An 18,419-nucleotide genomic window follows, 5' to 3' on the forward strand; every position below is an offset into this window, starting at 1 on the left:
CTTGCCAGTAGACTTCACAATAAAACTCTTTCTTTTCTTAAATCCTGGTATCACAGGATTGGCTTCTGTATGCATTGGGCAGCAAGCCCATTACTCAGCAACAATACTTTATCTCCTCCCAAAACAATAAGGTTTTACTGAACAACTTATGATGTGCTTTAAGAACATATCATTTGTGAACGTCTTGCTGGAAAATTATTAACAATATACTTGCACTTGATTATCACTTATGTTTTCCTATATGTTAGGAAGCATTATGGTTGGAGGAATTATATTTCTCTAATATAATGCAACTGACATTTCCTTCTCTAGCCTTCTTAATGAAGGGCTCTTGGCATTCTGTCTTGAAAAGGAAATGTGAAGGTGAAAGACACTGGTCCTGCCTTTGATTATGGAGGGAAGCATAGAAAAAGCAAACTAACATTCCTGACTCATTTACCATTCTTTGGGGTACTCTGGATACTGTGGTGGGTGATTTCATCTTTAAGCAAAACAGATCCCTCCTTTTGTGGAAACTATATTATTGTAAAGTGTAAGGTGATAAAAATAAAATTTAAGACCTAAAGATTTTCCTATTGTGAAAACTCTGGAGAGTTTAAAAATATACACATAGTTGTCCTTTGCAACTACTTATTAACTGAATTGAAATCTCTTGGTATTGAGCTGGGCTCTGAAATTCATTCAAATTCCCAAGTTGGTTCTCATATACAGCTGGGGTTCAGAACCACTGAGCTAAATAGTTATGCAAAAGCAACTATAAATTTTCATGATTAAGTTCCAGGTGTACCTATTTAGGAGTGAGCTTTCTAAGCATCTCTTTAAAAACACACAAGCCCTACACTTAAAATAGAGAGAATTCAAACGTTAGTGATTCTATAAACAAAATTTAGGCTTTAGTTATGACCAGTCAAGTAGCAAGAGATAAATGAAGAACTAATTCTGTAGTGGCATGAATATGTTCATCTCCTCCCTGTCATATAAAAAGTAGTTTTTACAATATAAATAACATTCATTTAAAGAAATAAAATTATTAAAATGGTGTTTGGTTTTAAAGGTTTCACTACTTACTTGGCAAAATTTTTTCAAAGTAAATTGTCAATATCAGATACAGGATAATATCAAGAGCCAACATGAAATATGTTGCTAATATTATATATGAGTGATCCAATGGAGCAGGAGATGCATTGGAGTTCAAATCGTAGTCTACACGTAAAAGCTGAAAATTAAAAAGCAATTAAATAAAGGAAATTAGGTTTATGATGAGTTTTAAACTGTTACGTTTAGCATAGGAATGAAACAGCTGCATTTTGCCTCATACTGGGAATGCAAAATTTAATGAGGAGACTATTTTATAGTTTTCAAATCTATTGGAAGGCATGGATACGTGAACAACCATAAGGCAATTCAGGAATTCCTATTGTAAAGATATGTCCCAAATAAAATTAGAGCATTAGGTGGAGGTAGGGAAGCATGGAAAATGATAAAATTTGCGCTTGACCTTACAAAAAGTTTATGAAATGAAGCATAAGATAAAGATATGGTGCTCCTTGAGGATGGTGGCACGAGAGAGAATTCATGCTCTTGAAAAATTTCATTAGTATGTTTCAAAAAGAACCAGCAAAAAAGAGTAGAATGGTCAATAATATTCAAGTTAAAGAGTATTTTATAATTAACAATACTTTTGTTAAGCACTTGATTATGGAAATCTAATGACTGGTATGATCATTTAATAGGAGGGAAGGCAAGGTAAGTTCTAAGAATCAAATAAAGAGAAAATACATCTTAGGAACAGAAATATTACTTACTCATCAATCAATGTGTTTTTAAGGTATTTTTAATTTTTTATTTAATTTTATATTCTTTGTAGTTTTTATAAAATCATTAAGGTAAAACATGAACTGGAATAACTATTTAGCATTAGATTTGCAACAGCAAGTCCATATTTAATAGTGTAAGAAAACAATCTACATTGTTTGTACAGAATATCATATTGACCCTTTATTTTTTAACTTACTGCATGGCTTTTTTTACTGGGCTAAATGTGGTAATTTGGTATTTATGAATTCTACAAAAGATATTAGATTATGTTTGTAAACTGGTCTGTTCCTCTGGGCATGCTACCCTTTATTGTATTAGATTCAACTGAGATGACTTTGATTAAATTATGTTAAGATTAGGGCTTTGATTTGACCAGGTCATTAGAGTGACTCAGTTTGAGTCCCTACCTCCTTTGTATATAAATGACCCGTCCATCAAGAATATACATATAAGTAGATACATAGAAGATACACAGAGGACGAGAAACAGTTCCATAGACACAGCAGTGGCCCTGTGAAGTGCCTGATAGTTTTCAGCTGACCTTGTGAATAGACCAGAGCATCTGACCCCAGAAATATATGAGTTCCGGGAAGAGAGATGAGCCCTATGCCAACCCACAGCTGAGATTGGAAAAAGCTGCAACCATGGAGACTTAAGAGGGAAGAGGAAGGTCAAACTCTTGCAGATGTCGCCCGCCATCTTTCTTCAACACATGGCAACAGAGTTTGGTAAGGGAGTAACCTTGAGTTGGACTCTTTAGGGCCTTGTAACTGTAAGCTTTTGCCCCAAATAAATACCCTTTATAAAAGCCAACATATTTCTGGTACTTTGCATTAACACTTCTTTGGCTGACTAATACACTAAATATTTTCAAAACTTTCCAAAGTTCATCTTTTCAATCTCACAAGAGCCTGCTCTAACGATTTAAAGCTTACAATATTGAGCATGGAAATTATTAGAGACTATTGAATTCCAGAGAGGAAAAATGTTTTGGAAAAGTCATAAATAAATAACAACTCTGCTTCTTACCTGGGTCAATCCAAGTGTGAAGGCAAAGGGGCTAAGAAAACTTAAAATCCACTCCAAGGGCAAAGGAAGGTATCTGTACAATGCTGTGAATCCCAGACTCCCCCAAAAGACAGTGAGAAGGAACACAACCAGGCCAGTGAGGAAAGATTTCTTCACCAGAACACTCATTAAGAAAGCCAACGCTATCTACAATGAGAGAAGATCCAGTTGGTTTTTGTTTCTTTGAGAATTATTAGTATTAGCATAATAAAATAAGAAATTTAATATACAAAGTTAGAGTTTGTTCTGTAAATCAAACAAGCTAGTCACATTCCTAAATATGGCGAATCAAAGTATGCTTATCTACAGATTTTCTCATGCAAACAGAAAGGATTATAGAGGGTAATGATGGGACTGGAAGCCACCACTTTTTCCCGAGGGTGAGAGTTGGACAGGGAGACATATAATTCACCAACTCACCAAAGACAATCCATAGAGGAGAAAGAGAGTGAAGACCACCAGGAAGCCAGTCAGGATGATAAACTGGATATATTTTATAGAAAATGCCAATAAAAGGGCCATAATGAAGATGAAGCCAGCATAGAGCAAACCCCAGGAGAGCCTATGTGGAAACAAAGTGTTACTTCAGTATTTCATTTCAGTTGAATGTTGGAAACAAGGACCTGGAAGGATCTGAATATCATTCATTCATTAATTCTCTCATTCAACAGATATTTATTAAGTGTCCTAGGATAGATAAATACAAGGAAAAATTTGTGGGTAGAATATGTATAGATTTTGCCTAAAATTAAATTGAAATACACACACACACACACACACACACACAAATCACTGCATACAGAAGGAAAAAAAATAGGCTTCCAGTTTGGCAGATTTGGGTTCAAACATTTTCTCCACTACATTCTAACTTTGTTACTTTGGGCCAACACTAACTATTCTAAGCACCTGTATTCTTCTGGGCAATAAAACTAGTCCTACAGTGAGGACTCAGTGAGGGGATGTCTGTGTGGGACCTTGGCATGGGACGTGGTGATCCCTCAGTGAATCTCTGATCTCTTTCTCCTCTGTGGATCTCTGGAGTGAGCAGCTTCATGAATATCCTCGGAAATAAGAAAATGTTCCTTCTATGTAATCCTGGCACCTCTCTCTTTTTCCACAGTCCATTTTCATCTTTGTATGTGGAAACCACATGGTCTCCATACTTTAATTACAGTCATACTGTGTTAAGATAGAATGCTAAAAAATAATTCTAAATAATTTTGTCTGTTGTCTCAGGATATTCATTTTCATTTCCTCACCAATTCATTTCTCCTATTTTTCAATATTCTTTGAAAGGCATAATGAAATAATAATAAAAAACAAGAGCAACTCCAACAACAAAATAATAGCTAACACAGATAGCAATTATAATGTGCCAGGCAATGTTTTAAGAACTTGATAACTATTAAACCATTTCATTCTTTTAATAGTCCCATTATTTAGCTCATTTTATAGACAAAGAACCTGATGAGCAAGGATGTTCAAGTAACTACACCTCAAATCCAGAAATTTGGCTCTAGAATCTTTAAATTAAACTGCTGCATTATATTCCCCTCCAATTATATTCATAATCCACCTGGTTCTCTAAACTCTCAGTTATTTTACTTCTTCACTATAAACATCACTTCCATTCCCTTTCAGTCACTTACTCACAAGCTGTCATACAGGACCTTGTCTACACTTGGAATTATTCACCCTTTGACATTTTAAATTCAAACTACCTAGCCCTTAATCAAAATTCTATTCGCCCAGCTCATTCTTTCAGATATATTCATCATCCCTGTTCTGTCTTAATGGAGCTCCTGATCCTTAATCTGTCTTTTTTCCCTTTTAGCTCTATTCTGTCTTTAATTCCACTTCTGCTGGACATAGACACCAATACATAGCATTTCTACCACCCTTACCAAATAGATTGAATGGCCATCTCCCTTTATTTCTCCTTCACAATCACCCAGCAAGGCCAAACATAAATCAATACAGCTTTCTTTTTTTATCATGTCTAGTCTCAGACTGATAATCAATTCTGGAGCAAATCAAGAATTGTTCAGATTGATGATTCTATATCCTGGCCTCTGATATCAGTTGGACCTTCAAAACTCACCACTCATCCATTTATAGTCATGTCCTAATACCCTCATTTCATGTTTCTCCATAGCAGCAATTATAAACATTTTCCACTACCCATCCAACTTTCATTCTTACCATCTGCTCTCTCAGCTGGTAACCTCATCACCTACTTCTTGGAGAAAATAGATATTATGATAGAGGAAGTACTAATGCACCACCATTTAGGTACACTTTTCCATCCACATACATTTTTTTCCTACCTTGTTCTACCTCATCAAGAACATGATTCTAATGATTTTCTTTCTCTCTCCTTACCTTTCATCACACCCTCTTTCCACTGAAGTTTAAACATATTTGAGCCTTGTTATTATTCCCTCAACTCCACTTATCTTCACCTACAACCTCTCACTCTTCTTTTCCTCAAGTAAAATTTCTGAACAGGAGAAAATGAGATTTAATATTTCCATTTCAGTATTTTCCATTCAGTCTTCAATCTACTGCAGTCTGATTTCTGCCTCCACCACAACATCCATATTATTCTCACAAAGACACCAGTGACTTTTTAAAATCACTGAATTCCATAAATCAAGGATACTCTCTTTTGATACTGTGAAAGCTCTTCTATGCCCACTATTTTTCCTAATAATTTCATTCCATGCTTGTCAATCTGACTCTCATCCACTTCTTTCGCAGGCTTCTTTTCCTTTCTGTCACTTTTAAATGTTTGTTTTTCACAAGATTCTCACATACACACTGTAATCTTATCCACAAATTCCCAGAGTAGTTTTGTCCTCTCAAATGCCTTAATTGTCTTTGGAAGCCAAAGTCTTCCAAATCAATTTCATAAGCCCCACTCTCTCTTCCAAATTCTAAAGCCCTTTCCTCAGTTGACCATTGCTAGCCTTTATAGACTGCTAACAAATGACAAGTACAGTACTAAGTGTTTCACAGGAGCCTTAGGAAATCTTTACAGAAATCCTATTAGGTCGGTACTATTAACAGAGAAGAGAAGTGAGGTTTGGTGAGGTCAGGTGGACTTTTCGAAGCTAGGAAGCTGCTGAAGTTGTGTCTCTGATTCCAGAATCCATGTTATAAATCACTTCACTCTTCCCCTCTAGAATGGATATTTATTAGGGACAGCATTCTCAAATGCCTAAAATCCATCCTCCAAAGAGCCCTCCAAACCTGATCCCCTCAGTAGGTGACTCTTCCTGTGAATGGCATCACCACACACCAAGGTTGCAGGCTAGAGGGCTAGGGTCTCACACAGTAGGAACTCAATAAATGTTTATTGAATTAGTCCTTGAATCCCCCCTTCTCATTTCTCACTTCCAGGCACCAAGTCCTTCCAATAATAGTGCAACAAAATCTCTAAATGTGTCCACTTGTCTCCATTCCTACTATTACGGCATTGATTTTTTGCTACCTTCATATCTTGCCGGGATTATGGTAACAGCTTCCTAATTGGTATCTGTTGCTTCAGTTTTAGCACAGCATTCCAATCTTGATAACAAAGCAAGGATGATGTGTGCAAAAATACAAATTCCATTGTCTCTCGTCCAGTGTACACTGCTGAAGATTCCTTATTTTTCATAGAACAAAATCTAAAATCATGAATTTCGCCTAACTGGCCTTGCTCAACCTTGCCCCTGCCAGGCTCTGCAGCTGTCCCTGACTATGCTGAATTTCTTTCCATTTCCCACATTGCTGCTTCTGCGTGGAATGCTCTTTCTCATACTGTGTCTCACTCCCCAGGAAGAACTTGGAGATTCCCAAGGCATCCTATTCTTTTTTTCCTAGTACTTGTTACAGTGCATTGGGCCTACTTGTCCTCCCTTCAATCCCAGTGAAGTGCTAAATACTTGGTATGAGTCATGCCAATCACTATCTCTTAGTGTCTATTATAGACTTTGGCACATGGTAGGAATACAATCATGTTTGGTGACTAGATGAATCACCCCAACTACTCATCCAATAATTGCCATATAATAAGTACCACTAAGGACTGATCATTTATGCTGGGTATTTTACAAACATTTTTTTCCTTACTTCATAATAAGTTTGCGTGATGACAAAATTTGAACAGAAGCAAACATTCAAACCCTGTTTAACTGGATATCAAAACCTCAGTCATTATTATCAATTGGGAAACATATCCTTTGACTAAAGGGTGTTACAATGTTTCGTGGTAAAACGGGACCCAGAAACCCACTCTTGAATTCTGCATTCTTTCATGTACACGAAAGTGCCCAAACTAACTTTTACAGTTATTTTTTACTAAGTGTGGTAGGTAGGATTCTAAGATATCCCCTAAGATACCTTCCCTTTGGTGCACATGCCCTGAATAATCCTCTCTCCTTGAGGGAAATAAGAACCTATGAATATACCAGAATATCACTCAGGTAATTAAGATCTCTAAAGAGTTGACTTTGAATTAACCGAAAGGGAATTAACCTGGGTGTGCCTAATCTAACCAGGTGCATCTTTTCAAAGCGTGGTTTTCTACAGCTAGATTCAGAGGAAGAAATCAAAGAAACATGCTCCTGTTGCCTTCCGGGAAGAAAGGAAACAGTCCGATTGTGAGCTGCTGATGGACTGCGGGTTCCCAGAAGCTGAGAGAAACAGGAATCTTAGTCCCCCAGTTTCAAGCATCCGAATTCTGCCAACAAGCTGAATCCCTGTAGAGGACACCCAAGCTCCAGATGGGAACCTCAGTGCAGCCAGCACCTCGATTATAGCTTTTTGGGATCCTAGGCAGAGGATCCAGACAATCTGCACCTGTGCGCCTGACCCACAGAAACTTGAGATGAGTTACACTGTTGAATTTGTGGTAATTTGTTATGCAGCAGCATCAGCAGCAACAACAAAAAAACAATATACTGAGCATCCTAGAGGGCAGGTTAGGATTTTACAAGCATCACTAATTAATCATGTCGACAACCTTTGGAGACTGAAATGTGTAAACAATATTGCTGACGTTTGCAGATGTGGATATCCAAACAACTATATTCTATCTGTCGTATTTTATCACTCTGCTCTAACTGACTCCTGAGCAGAGACTGGCACTGGAGGAAGACAACAAAAATGTTATTGTCTTGGAACATTCCAGCACTGCGGATTTCTAGAAATATTCTAAAAAATGATGACCTATCCAATTGTTGCACTAAACAGACCTTCATTTTTAGCAAAACTCTAAAATAAATGTTTCAATATACGTCAGTAACCCCCAATTTGCAAGTATCAGAGGTCATCCAGCCTCTGAAATGTCAACATAACTAACAAGCCCTCGGAATGCCATTAAATTCTTTTTTCACCTCAAAGAAGAATAGCAAAACCCAGCCTCGGCCTGGCAAGCATTACACCAAGGACAATTTATTCTATTTGTTCCACTCATGGGGGGGAAAGGAAAAGGTTATAAAATCATTAGTTTTTGTTGTTGTTGTTAAACCAGTAGTTTTTAATCATGATGCTTTGTAGCTAGAAGAAGCCCACTGTTCCTGAGTTCCTCCGTTTTATTTGTGCTACCTTGGACTCACCAGAATGCTGAATCTCGAAGACCCATCATAGTCATCAATCCCTTTATCTTTTTTCTCTCTCTTGTAACATTGACTGATACATAGTAAATGAATGGGGAAAAGGAAATGATGCAGAAGAAAATGAAGAAATCAGTCATAATTCCTTCTTGACTAATGAAGGAATTTATCTTCATACTTTCTCCAGTAATTGACATCAATTTTTCCATCACTGAATGGTTTGTTGTGATCTGAAGAAAGATATTGATAAACAAAACTTGCGTATTAATGGATGGCATGCTCCATTTTCCTTCAATCATCTCTTTTCTTATGTTGGCTTAATGGACCTACCTGGATCCAATTCTAGTATAATTTCCTGCTTCCATGTTTGGCCATCGGCCCACTTGTAGCCTGGACTCCAGGCATTCTGAGCTACGTGAATTTCTCAGAATTTTAATTCCTGATGTTTTGCTTGATATGTCTTTTCTGTCCATTTATACTCAACAAATCCCTGCTTCGAGTGTCAGGTTTAAATGTCATTTCAAGTAGGAATTAATTCAAGACATTCTAGGCCAAGAATCTTTGGCTTGTTTGCTTATAAGGACTTTATTTAAACTTCATGATAACCTTGTTCTTCTTTCCTAAGAGTTTCCTTATTACATACCTGCCTTTCTGACAAGGCTGTATCATGGGAGGAGAAAATTTCTGTTATTTATGTCTCCATGGCCCTGGCATGTAACAAGTTCAGTAAACTTTGTTGTAAAGAAATCAGTGAGTGAATGAAAGGGCAGGGTTATCCATTTACACTTTCTTCCAAAAACTACTGATGCCTTTAATATTATTAATTTGCATTGAACATTAGTTTGCATGGGACACTTTGTACTCACTTCTATAATAGCTGCATTAATTGAAGCTTGAATAGCCACAAAACCATTCTTCCAGAAGTCTGAAATTCCACAGATAATATCTCCATTTAATTCATAACAGTGAGCTTTGGAGGAAAAAACAAACAAACCACAACTGTAATTATAGACTATATCAGTCCTGATTATAAGGAAGAGTGAATTTTACAATAACCCCAAATCCCAAATGTTCTTATATTGAATGAAAATCCATGAAAACAAAAATTATAGTAATGGTTTTCAAAGTGGGGAGGTCAGAGCATTTTTATGGAATATTCTGCATCAAACTATATTATGTACTCTGCACTTTCTCTCACTCTCTTCTGTGCTCTTCCATCTGCCAGTAAAGGATATTGTCAAATAATTCTCTTTCCTGATTTTAATTGTGAAAACAATACAATTATGCTTTTCAAAGGTAAACAGGGTCTAAAATGGATTGAGAAACAGTACCCTAAAGCTTTTTCTATTGGACCAACAATAAATATAACCCATAATGGGCAAAACGAAGCTCAAATGAGGCAACTTCCTTTGCTAAAATAGTTTCAGATAGAATGTCATTTGAAGAAAATGGTTTACTTATTTTAAAAAATAACACATAAAAACTATCAGTCCCTTGAGATTTAAACTAAATCAAAGAGGTATTCTTTAATAAAGTGAATTAAAATTCAGTTGCAGGAATTAAATGCATGTTACATTAAAATTTTAAATATTTTAAAAAATCATTTTGAAATATTTCAAAGCTGATTTTGAAATTTATATAAATGACCTTATTTCTTCTTTTTTTTTCCTTATGACTTTGTAGAATATCATTCCAGGAATATGACTCAATTTATTTTTCCATTCTCTAGTTGATGATTATGGTTTAGTCCCTTTTATCTTTTAAACTATTACCAAAAAAATGCTGCTATGAACATCTTCCCTTGTAGATGTCTTCTCATGAATTTGGGTCTTTTAGTCAGGAGAGCCTACAATAGGCTGCAATAAAAACCGATCCTCAAATCTCAATGGCTTATCATAGCAAAAGTGTGTTTCTCACTCAGTACAAATTGAATACGGGTCGGTGATAAGCAGGGCGGGAAGACTATTCCACACCACACTAAGGGACCCAACATGGTGGCATTTCCTCCAACTGGTAGATGCACTATCGCTACACATGATTTCCTAGATTGCAGAAGCAGGCAAGAAGAAACTGTGCAGATCTCCTATGTGCTTAAAATGCCTTGGACCTACCCATCTGGTTATAGCTACAAAACATAACTTTCCTATGTCCTCAGAAAGGAGAGGAAAAGCAGCTCCAAGTCTTTAACACCGGCATGAGAATGTCACCAAGTAAGATGACAGAATACGACTGCCTTCAACTTTAAAATTTCACATTTTTGCAGAATTTTTTAAAAGGTGTAATTTAAATAGGCATTGTCTTTGCTACATGTCCTTGTCAAAACTTTTCATTGTTCTATTTACTAATTTTTGCCAATATGGTGAAAAAGAAATTTTATCACTGGATTTCAAACAGTATTTCCCTGATTGTAAGTGCAACAAATATTTCTCCATATATACATTCTTGATCTGTGCTTCTTGTATTATGAATTTATTTATGCCTTTTTCCTATCTTCCTATTTTTTTTCTTTTTCTTGTTTATTGAAAGGAAATCTTTATGTACCCTGGATATTAATTTTTTGTTAGTTTTATTTTTACAATTACCTTTCACAAGTTTATTTTTGCTATTTCTATGATGTCTTTTGATAAAGATTATTCCTTAATTTTGATCTAGCTGAATTTATCAATCTTTTCTTTTATAGTTTATATATTTTTGTTTGAGAAGTTTCTTGCTATTCCACAGTTACAAAGTAGTCTCTTACACTGACTTCTAAAAGTTGCATCGACTTACCTTTCTTATTTAATTCTTTACCTGGAATTGGTTGCTTTCGTGTAAGATAATTTCATTTTGTGTTTTATGGAGGGACAACTTTTTCAAAAGTCTGCAATATCCTCTCAGTTATATATTAGGTTTCATGCTTATGTAGGTTTTTCCCGGGTTCTCTTTTCTGTTTCATTGGCCTATCTGTCCCTTACTTAATAATGTCACACTGTCCTACTTACTATAACCTCATTCTTTTTAAACACCATTTTGACGCTTCTGTGGCCATTTTAAAGGTAACTTTTAGAATCAATTTGTCAATTTCTATGAAATTATCTATTGAGATTTTGACTAGAATTGCAGTATATCCTTGAAGCAATTTAGGCAGAATTCATATCTGTGGTGGGCAATTTTTAAAAATGAACCACCTCACTGTCGTATAATTGCTTCTCCTTTGAGTGTGGGGGAACCTGTGAAAATGCTGGGCTATCACTCCTATGTTTACATTATATTATTAGGTGCAGTTGACCATAGATTATCCAAGCAGACCTAGTCTTATCCCACAAGCATTTTAAAAGCAGAGTTTTCTCTAGCTGGCAGCAGAAAAGGAAGTCAGAGGAATTTGAAGCAAGAAAAGGATTCACTGCAACATTGCTGTTTTTGAAGATGGAGTAGTTTCTATGCCAAAACCAGACAGTGATCTCCTATTGCTGAGAACGACCCTTTGCTTTCAAAGAAATAAAGACCTAAGTCCCTCAGGTGTGAGGAACTGAATTCTGCTAACATCCTGAATTATTTTGGAAGTAAATTCTGCCCAAGTAGCCTCCAGATAAGATCTCAGCCTGGTGAACACCTTTTTTTCAGCCTTGTGAGGCCCTGAGCGGAGAACCCAGCCAAATGTGCCCAGCACTATGACCTAATCCATGGGTAATGTTTTAGCCACTAAGCTTGTGATCATTTGTCATGCACCAATAGAAAATTAATACAATATCTGTAAGATACAAGTCTCTAGGAATGTGATGCATCCTTCAATTTTTTTGGATTTTTTAAAATAAGGTTTTATACTTTTCTCCACAAGAGTGATCTTGTTTTTCTTTGATTTTTTTTTTCCTCCCAGGTAATATTCAATTGCTAATACTTATTTAGTAGGTTGATTGCATCTTTTAAAAATTATATTTTCTAATTAATTATTTCTAGGACTTCCTATTTTTATCATACCTTTTTTCTTTCTTGTGTTTTTGATTCCCTCTTTTATCCTTTAACATTTTAGACATACTCATAACATTTTATATTCTTGGTCTTGTAATTCCATTATGAAAAAAATCTATTCTGCTTTTTTGGTAATGTTAATTCTCCTTTACAATGGCTTGTCTTCTCAAATTGGATTGTAAGTTTATATTCAGAGATATTTTTTCCTTGTGACTTGAGTTGAGGTTGTACTTTTCTAGAGAAGATTTATAACCTTTTACCAAGTATCCTGGTAACACATGGATCCAAATCATTTTATTTATATTTATTCTTGGGGTTTCTAAGACCAGGAAGAGGATAGTGATAAATAAGAACTCTAAATCCAAGAGAAGGAAGGCTGAGGGTTGCAAATTCTCAAAGGGGAATTCTATTTTCTTCTTCCAGAGGCCAAGGTAAAACAAACAAGCATCTGGTTTTGTTCCTATTTTACCAGTACGTGATTTTTTTTTCTTGTCTACTGGTTCAATGAATTTATGACCTCTTCAGTGTTACAAATTAATAGAGGAGCCTCACGTTATGCAAGCCAAGGGTCTTTCCATCTGTCCTCATGTAGCTATTGAAACTCAAACTTCTTGGTAACTGACACTGGCAAAATCATATAACATTAGTAATTACATTTCATTCTGGATTTGGTGCCTTCTCCATCTGCGGTTCTGGAGAATTCGGTTTACTTTCATATGAACTTATTTAAACAATTAAAGTTATGTTTGTTCTGGTTTATCTATATATAGCTCTACTCTTCTTTAACAACCATTACAGTATGTTAATACAACCCAAAATGATTATAAATCCTTTAAATGCATTGAGAGACAATACTGACACCACATGGCAGATAGAGATTGTTTAATTTGTCTTACTAACATCTATCCCCACATATAGCTTATGGCATACTTGAAATAGACAGTAGTGTGACTTTATAGTCGAAAGGTTACCTGTATGGTCCGTGTGCTCCTTCTTTGTTGGGATTCTGTATCCCAATAAGAACTTCAAATGATAGGAGAATGTATTACTAAAGATGACTCTTACTATTTCACCAGGATAATTTTTAGTTAATTCTTCAATACTTTTCTCATCTGACAGTCCCAAGACTTTGTTAGCTGTCATTACAAGAAGAGAATATTATTGCAAGTACCTCAGTAGGAGTTACAACTTCAAGATGTAATGTTCACTTGTTTTTAGTTGAGTTTTTTATGGAAATAAAGTAAAACAAGTATTAACTTTAAGATAGACAGACATTTCTAAAGTTCAATTTAGTTACAATAATAAGGAATACATGAAAATTAGTTATTTTATTTTCATATGTTGTAATTATTGAGCCAATAATACTCACATAAAATATCATACAATACCAATTAAGTTAATCACAGATAAATTAGCAATACAATATACTTAAAATGGTAGTCAAACAATGGATATAATTACATCACAATTGAGCACTGGTTTATATCTGGTAGAAAAAACTATGCAACCTTATTTTTCTTTAACAACCCTGACAATATATTTGTTATGCTCAAAAGATAGTGAAAAAATTAAACATGTACAGGGATGATGCTGATTATCACTAAAATAACCTCTATTTTCTTCAGATGTTTGTTCTACCTCCATTTAGATGTTTAATCTAGACTGAAATGTGAGAAGGGATATGAAAAGTTCTGGATTAGGGCAAGAATAGTGACAATAAAAGTGGAAGGAACAGGCAACATGAATTCTGATAGAACTTATTTTTATTTATTCTGTTGCCTGTCAAATCTGTAGTCATGAGCAAGTCACTTCACTTTTGCTACTCAAATTCCATATGCGTAGAATAAACTTTAAAATATCTACTTTGTAGTTTCATTGTGAGAATAAAGTCTTGGCACCTAGTAACATTTAATTCATATCTGTTATCATAAATGCATGTGGCTTTGAATAAAGGTGTTGAGAAGCACAAATGTTGGACCTCCAGGAAAACATCTAGAAATGGAGGGCAAGAATAGACATATCTTAGGGTCAGTTGGGAGGCTGGGCCTTGCGTAAATAGGTAAGATCAGGTCATGATCTTGAATCAGAAGTGGCTTCAGTATTTGTAGGCAAGATGTACAGTGCAGATGTTCAGAATCAGGCAGGAGTAACGGTATGAGGTTGGTGAGGTCCTATGGGAAAGCAGGTTCAGGATGCTTCACATCCTCCAGCCCAGCAGGGGGTAGTGAAGCACAGACAGGAAGGAAATGGCCAACATAGTATGGGAATTATGACCACAGAAATACTGAATAACGAGTATGTAAACACAAATTACAGAGAAGTGGACTTCTGGATACAGAATCTAGTTAGGGGTATCAAATTCAAGCCCAAAATAAATGACTACCTGAGTTGGAGTGGAATTGTGAACAGTGGTTGACAAAGAAAGAGAAGGGAGGTTATATAGACTTCCGGTGACTGGGTAATACAGGATTAAGTGGTTTCCCTTCCAATAATGCTTTTCATGGGGGAAATTATGGTACTTAAATTAACGTCAAGTACTTTCTAAGTCACATGTCCACATTATTTTTTAAAAATTGATATACAATCCACATACCATAAAAGCCACCCTTTTAAAGTATACACTTCCGTGGTTTTTGGTATATTCACAGAGTTGTGCAGGCTCTAAGTCACCTTTGTAACTCAAATCATTTTTATAGGTCCATCACCATATATTTCCCCTTTGAAATATGCATTTATATTTGTAAACAACATGTGCTGTTTTATCTGTCTGACATCCAGTTCTCACTCTAGTAAACATCCAAAGATTCATTTGAAATACTGCCCTTCCTCGACCATGGAGCCTGGATGAGTTTCAAGAGGTGATCTTAGAACCCAAACAATGGGTGATGAAATACTGCATGCCCCTACTCATGGACTTTAGTTCTTGATGGGACAAGACCAAACTAAGCCAAAGTGGCCCATTTAAGCCAATGGGTATAACTCCCGAAACTTTTTTGAACTAATGTAGAATCTATGATCCTTTAAATGGGGATGATTATCTGTAAGGGTTTAAAATGTGAAGATTCTGCAAAACAACTATGCCTCTGTTTGGGGAAGCTGACCTGTGAAAGAAGCCAATACAGAACCACAGATCCAAAGAGATGGAGGTATATTTCTTCCTCCAAGTATTCTGCTCCTTTAAGCTAAACAAAGGTTTCACTTTTTCCTCAAGACAGTTTGAGTTGGGATTCTCTCACCATTATATGAAATATTCATGAGAAATTAAGACTTGCTAATTTTATTTGGAATAAGATGATAATGAAGTTCAGAGAAGTTGATGACTTGTACAAGGTACTACAGCCCAAAGTCACAAAAGCACATTCTATAAAATGTCCTCTGACACTAAGCCCAGTTCTTTTGCCTCTGCACTATGCTGCTTTCTCTTCTTAGTCGTTCATTGGTAAGTACCCTCATTCTGAAGGGTGAAACTAAAACACAGAATTCTCTTCAATAGAATCTTCAAATAGAATAATAAAATAATTTTCGCATTAAAAGGTGAGGATAAAAGTCTTACAATCAATTTTCGGGGGAAAAAAAACCAACTGGTTGGTTTTTACCTGTAACAGGTGAAGGCTAGAGCAAATTGTTTAGTTGTAGTAACAATGTGTCATGGTTACATGACAACAAATCCCTAAACATTCCTGCTTTTCAAAGTTCATCAATCATACTTCCCCAAACTCTATATAATATGCAGTTTTCTTTCTTGTGAGATTTTTTACATTCAGTCCCCTGCCTTTGGCTCCCCATTTGCTTGCTCGTTTTTGCTTATTTGTGCTCGTTGCCTGCTTGTTGTTTTTGCTCATTGTCTGCTTGTTGTTTTTTGCTTGTCTGTTTTATTTTTCTTTTAGGAGGTGCTAGGAACCAAACCCAGTACCTCCCATGTGGGAAGTGGGTGCTCAACTGCTTGAGCCACATCTGCTCCCCTACATTCAACTTTGATTTAGATATTGTGTGGTGGCCTCCTACTTCTAACAAAGGGAAAGGATATTAATATCTCATGTAATCTAGAAATTTTGACAATTGACTTTATCAACTGACATGCATATTAAATACATGCATCTGTGCTCAAATGAACCAAATATTTACACCATAAATTCCTCTTGTGTTATTAAGCAACTCACCTGTCATGAAGTGGACTGAGGCTACTTTATTCATTATTGCTTGGGTAGTATTGGTGACAGGTGTGTATACAATGGTAAAATCAGTACGGCTAAATGAATCTACCCGTCCCAGGTCCAAGGGAGGCAGTGAAGAAAAATCATTTACTTCATGAATATTGGAAAATAGGTACAAAGAAAGTAGTAGGAGCAATGAGTTCAACCATTCCTACACAGTACAAGAGAAAGCATAAATAAAATTATTATTATAAGTTAGTCATGCACAATCAGTTTTGCCATATAGATTGACTCTCTTTGTCCACTTTTCTGATTTCAATATATCCACCATTATGAATATTTGAAGAAATGCATAGTAGAAAGCTCAGTACTTCCAACGAATGATTAATGGCTATGCAAATTTAATGATCCTCAGAATCAGTGCTAAAACTGGATCATGGAAAACAGAGGTGATAGTGGCAAGCTACAATAAATTTTTATCATCTGGTATTACCTTGGAGCAAGAGATCTAAAATAGAAAATGGCAATTACCTTTTCCTGTGGAATAATTTGTTCACCATGTCTTCGAAACACAAGTATCTTAACCCTAGTATCTACGAGTGGAAACATCAGTAAAAAGTGCAACTGTTGGCTTTCAAAACAGTTATTGAAATTCTCCCTCCTGACCAGCTTCAGTGCTTTCAGACCTTAATTTATGGCTCTGTGTCAATGAAATGTCTGCAGACAGATTCATGGTCTGAGAAACAGCTTTGTCTGTTGTAGAAAGGTGCTCTTTTAGGGAGAAGAGGTACAAAGCATATATACCACCCAGAGAAAATACATTATCCTCTCATAAGTACAAACTGACACAGATACTGAATCGTACCATTAAGGGCTCTCTTTTCATTCTCCATTTTTTAAGAATGTTCTTGCATAATAAGGCCCGGGTTTGTTGACACACACTTCTCTCTCTCTCACTCATTTTGCCCTGTTTAATAAGAAAGAACAGGAGAAGATGAAGTAAATGTGAAGCTCTTAATAAGAAGAAATCCAGTGTTCCAAATGAGTTTTGAGAATCTGAACATCCCAAAGTTAGCATTTGATTGCTTCCCTGCTCCCCTTCTTTCTCCACTTCCAGACTCTTTGCTTCATTATTTATTTCATTTATTTGCAGTGTACTGTGCCAGTTACCAATTTGTTGCCTCTTGGATCCAAATTTACTCTTTGTTGCCTGGTCTGTGAAAACAGATATGAACCTGTTATGAATTAACTTGTATCCCCCAAAAGATACATTCCAGTCCTGTGAATGTGACCCTATTTGGGTCTAGAGTCTTTGAAGATGTGACTGGTGAAGATGAGGCCAAACTAGAAGAGGGCAAGCCTTAATCCAAGATGGCTGGTGTTCTTAGAAGAAGAGGAAACTTTGGACACAGACAGACACAGGGAGAGAGGGCCACGTAAATAAGGAAGCATGAGATTGAAGGACTGCAACTGTGAGTCAAGGAGCACCAAGGATTCCTGGCAAACACCAGAACCTAGAAGAAATAAAGAAGGGTTTTCCTGTCCGGGTTCAGAGGGAGCATCTCCTGCAACTCGATTTCATGCTTCTGGCCCTCAGAGCTGTGAGACAATAAATTTGTTTTAAGCTGCCACGTTTGTGATAATTTGCTATGGCGCCCCTAGAAAACTAAGACAGGGCCCTTTGAATATATATATATTTTGCCAACTGGCATTATGATAAACCTTGGTAGTAGAGAGCCCTAGAGAGACACTGCAGGAGGAATCCCTCCTGATCTTAACTGGTTCCTTTGCCAGGCTCCTGGAGAACGTACTTTCTTTTTTTTACCTGATG

General features: G+C 36.1%; 1 protein-coding gene across 6 annotated transcripts in view; it reads right to left on the reverse strand.

Moving 5' to 3' along the window:
• The window catches only part of LOC101424160 (ABC-type organic anion transporter ABCA8), a 94,616-nt gene that overhangs the window by 39,183 nt on the left and 37,014 nt on the right, over positions 1-18,419 (reverse strand). For all 6 annotated transcript variants that reach the window (XM_058284626.2, XM_058284624.2, XM_058284625.2 and 3 more), the window contains 8 exons: positions 17,454-17,555; positions 16,595-16,799; positions 13,406-13,570; positions 9,353-9,456; positions 8,490-8,716; positions 3,307-3,448; positions 2,848-3,033; positions 1,069-1,216 (listed from right to left, as the gene is read on the reverse strand). In XM_058284626.2, coding sequence (XP_058140609.1) covers positions 1,069-1,216; positions 2,848-3,033; positions 3,307-3,448; positions 8,490-8,716; positions 9,353-9,456; positions 13,406-13,570; positions 16,595-16,799; positions 17,454-17,549 — 1,273 coding nt within the window. In that variant the 5' untranslated portion in view covers positions 17,550-17,555. The remainder of the gene's footprint in view (positions 1-1,068; positions 1,217-2,847; positions 3,034-3,306; positions 3,449-8,489; positions 8,717-9,352; positions 9,457-13,405; positions 13,571-16,594; positions 16,800-17,453; positions 17,556-18,419) is intronic.

This window comes from Dasypus novemcinctus, chromosome 21 (assembly GCF_030445035.2).
Source record: "Dasypus novemcinctus isolate mDasNov1 chromosome 21, mDasNov1.1.hap2, whole genome shotgun sequence".
NCBI classification, from domain to species: domain Eukaryota; kingdom Metazoa; phylum Chordata; class Mammalia; order Cingulata; family Dasypodidae; genus Dasypus; species Dasypus novemcinctus.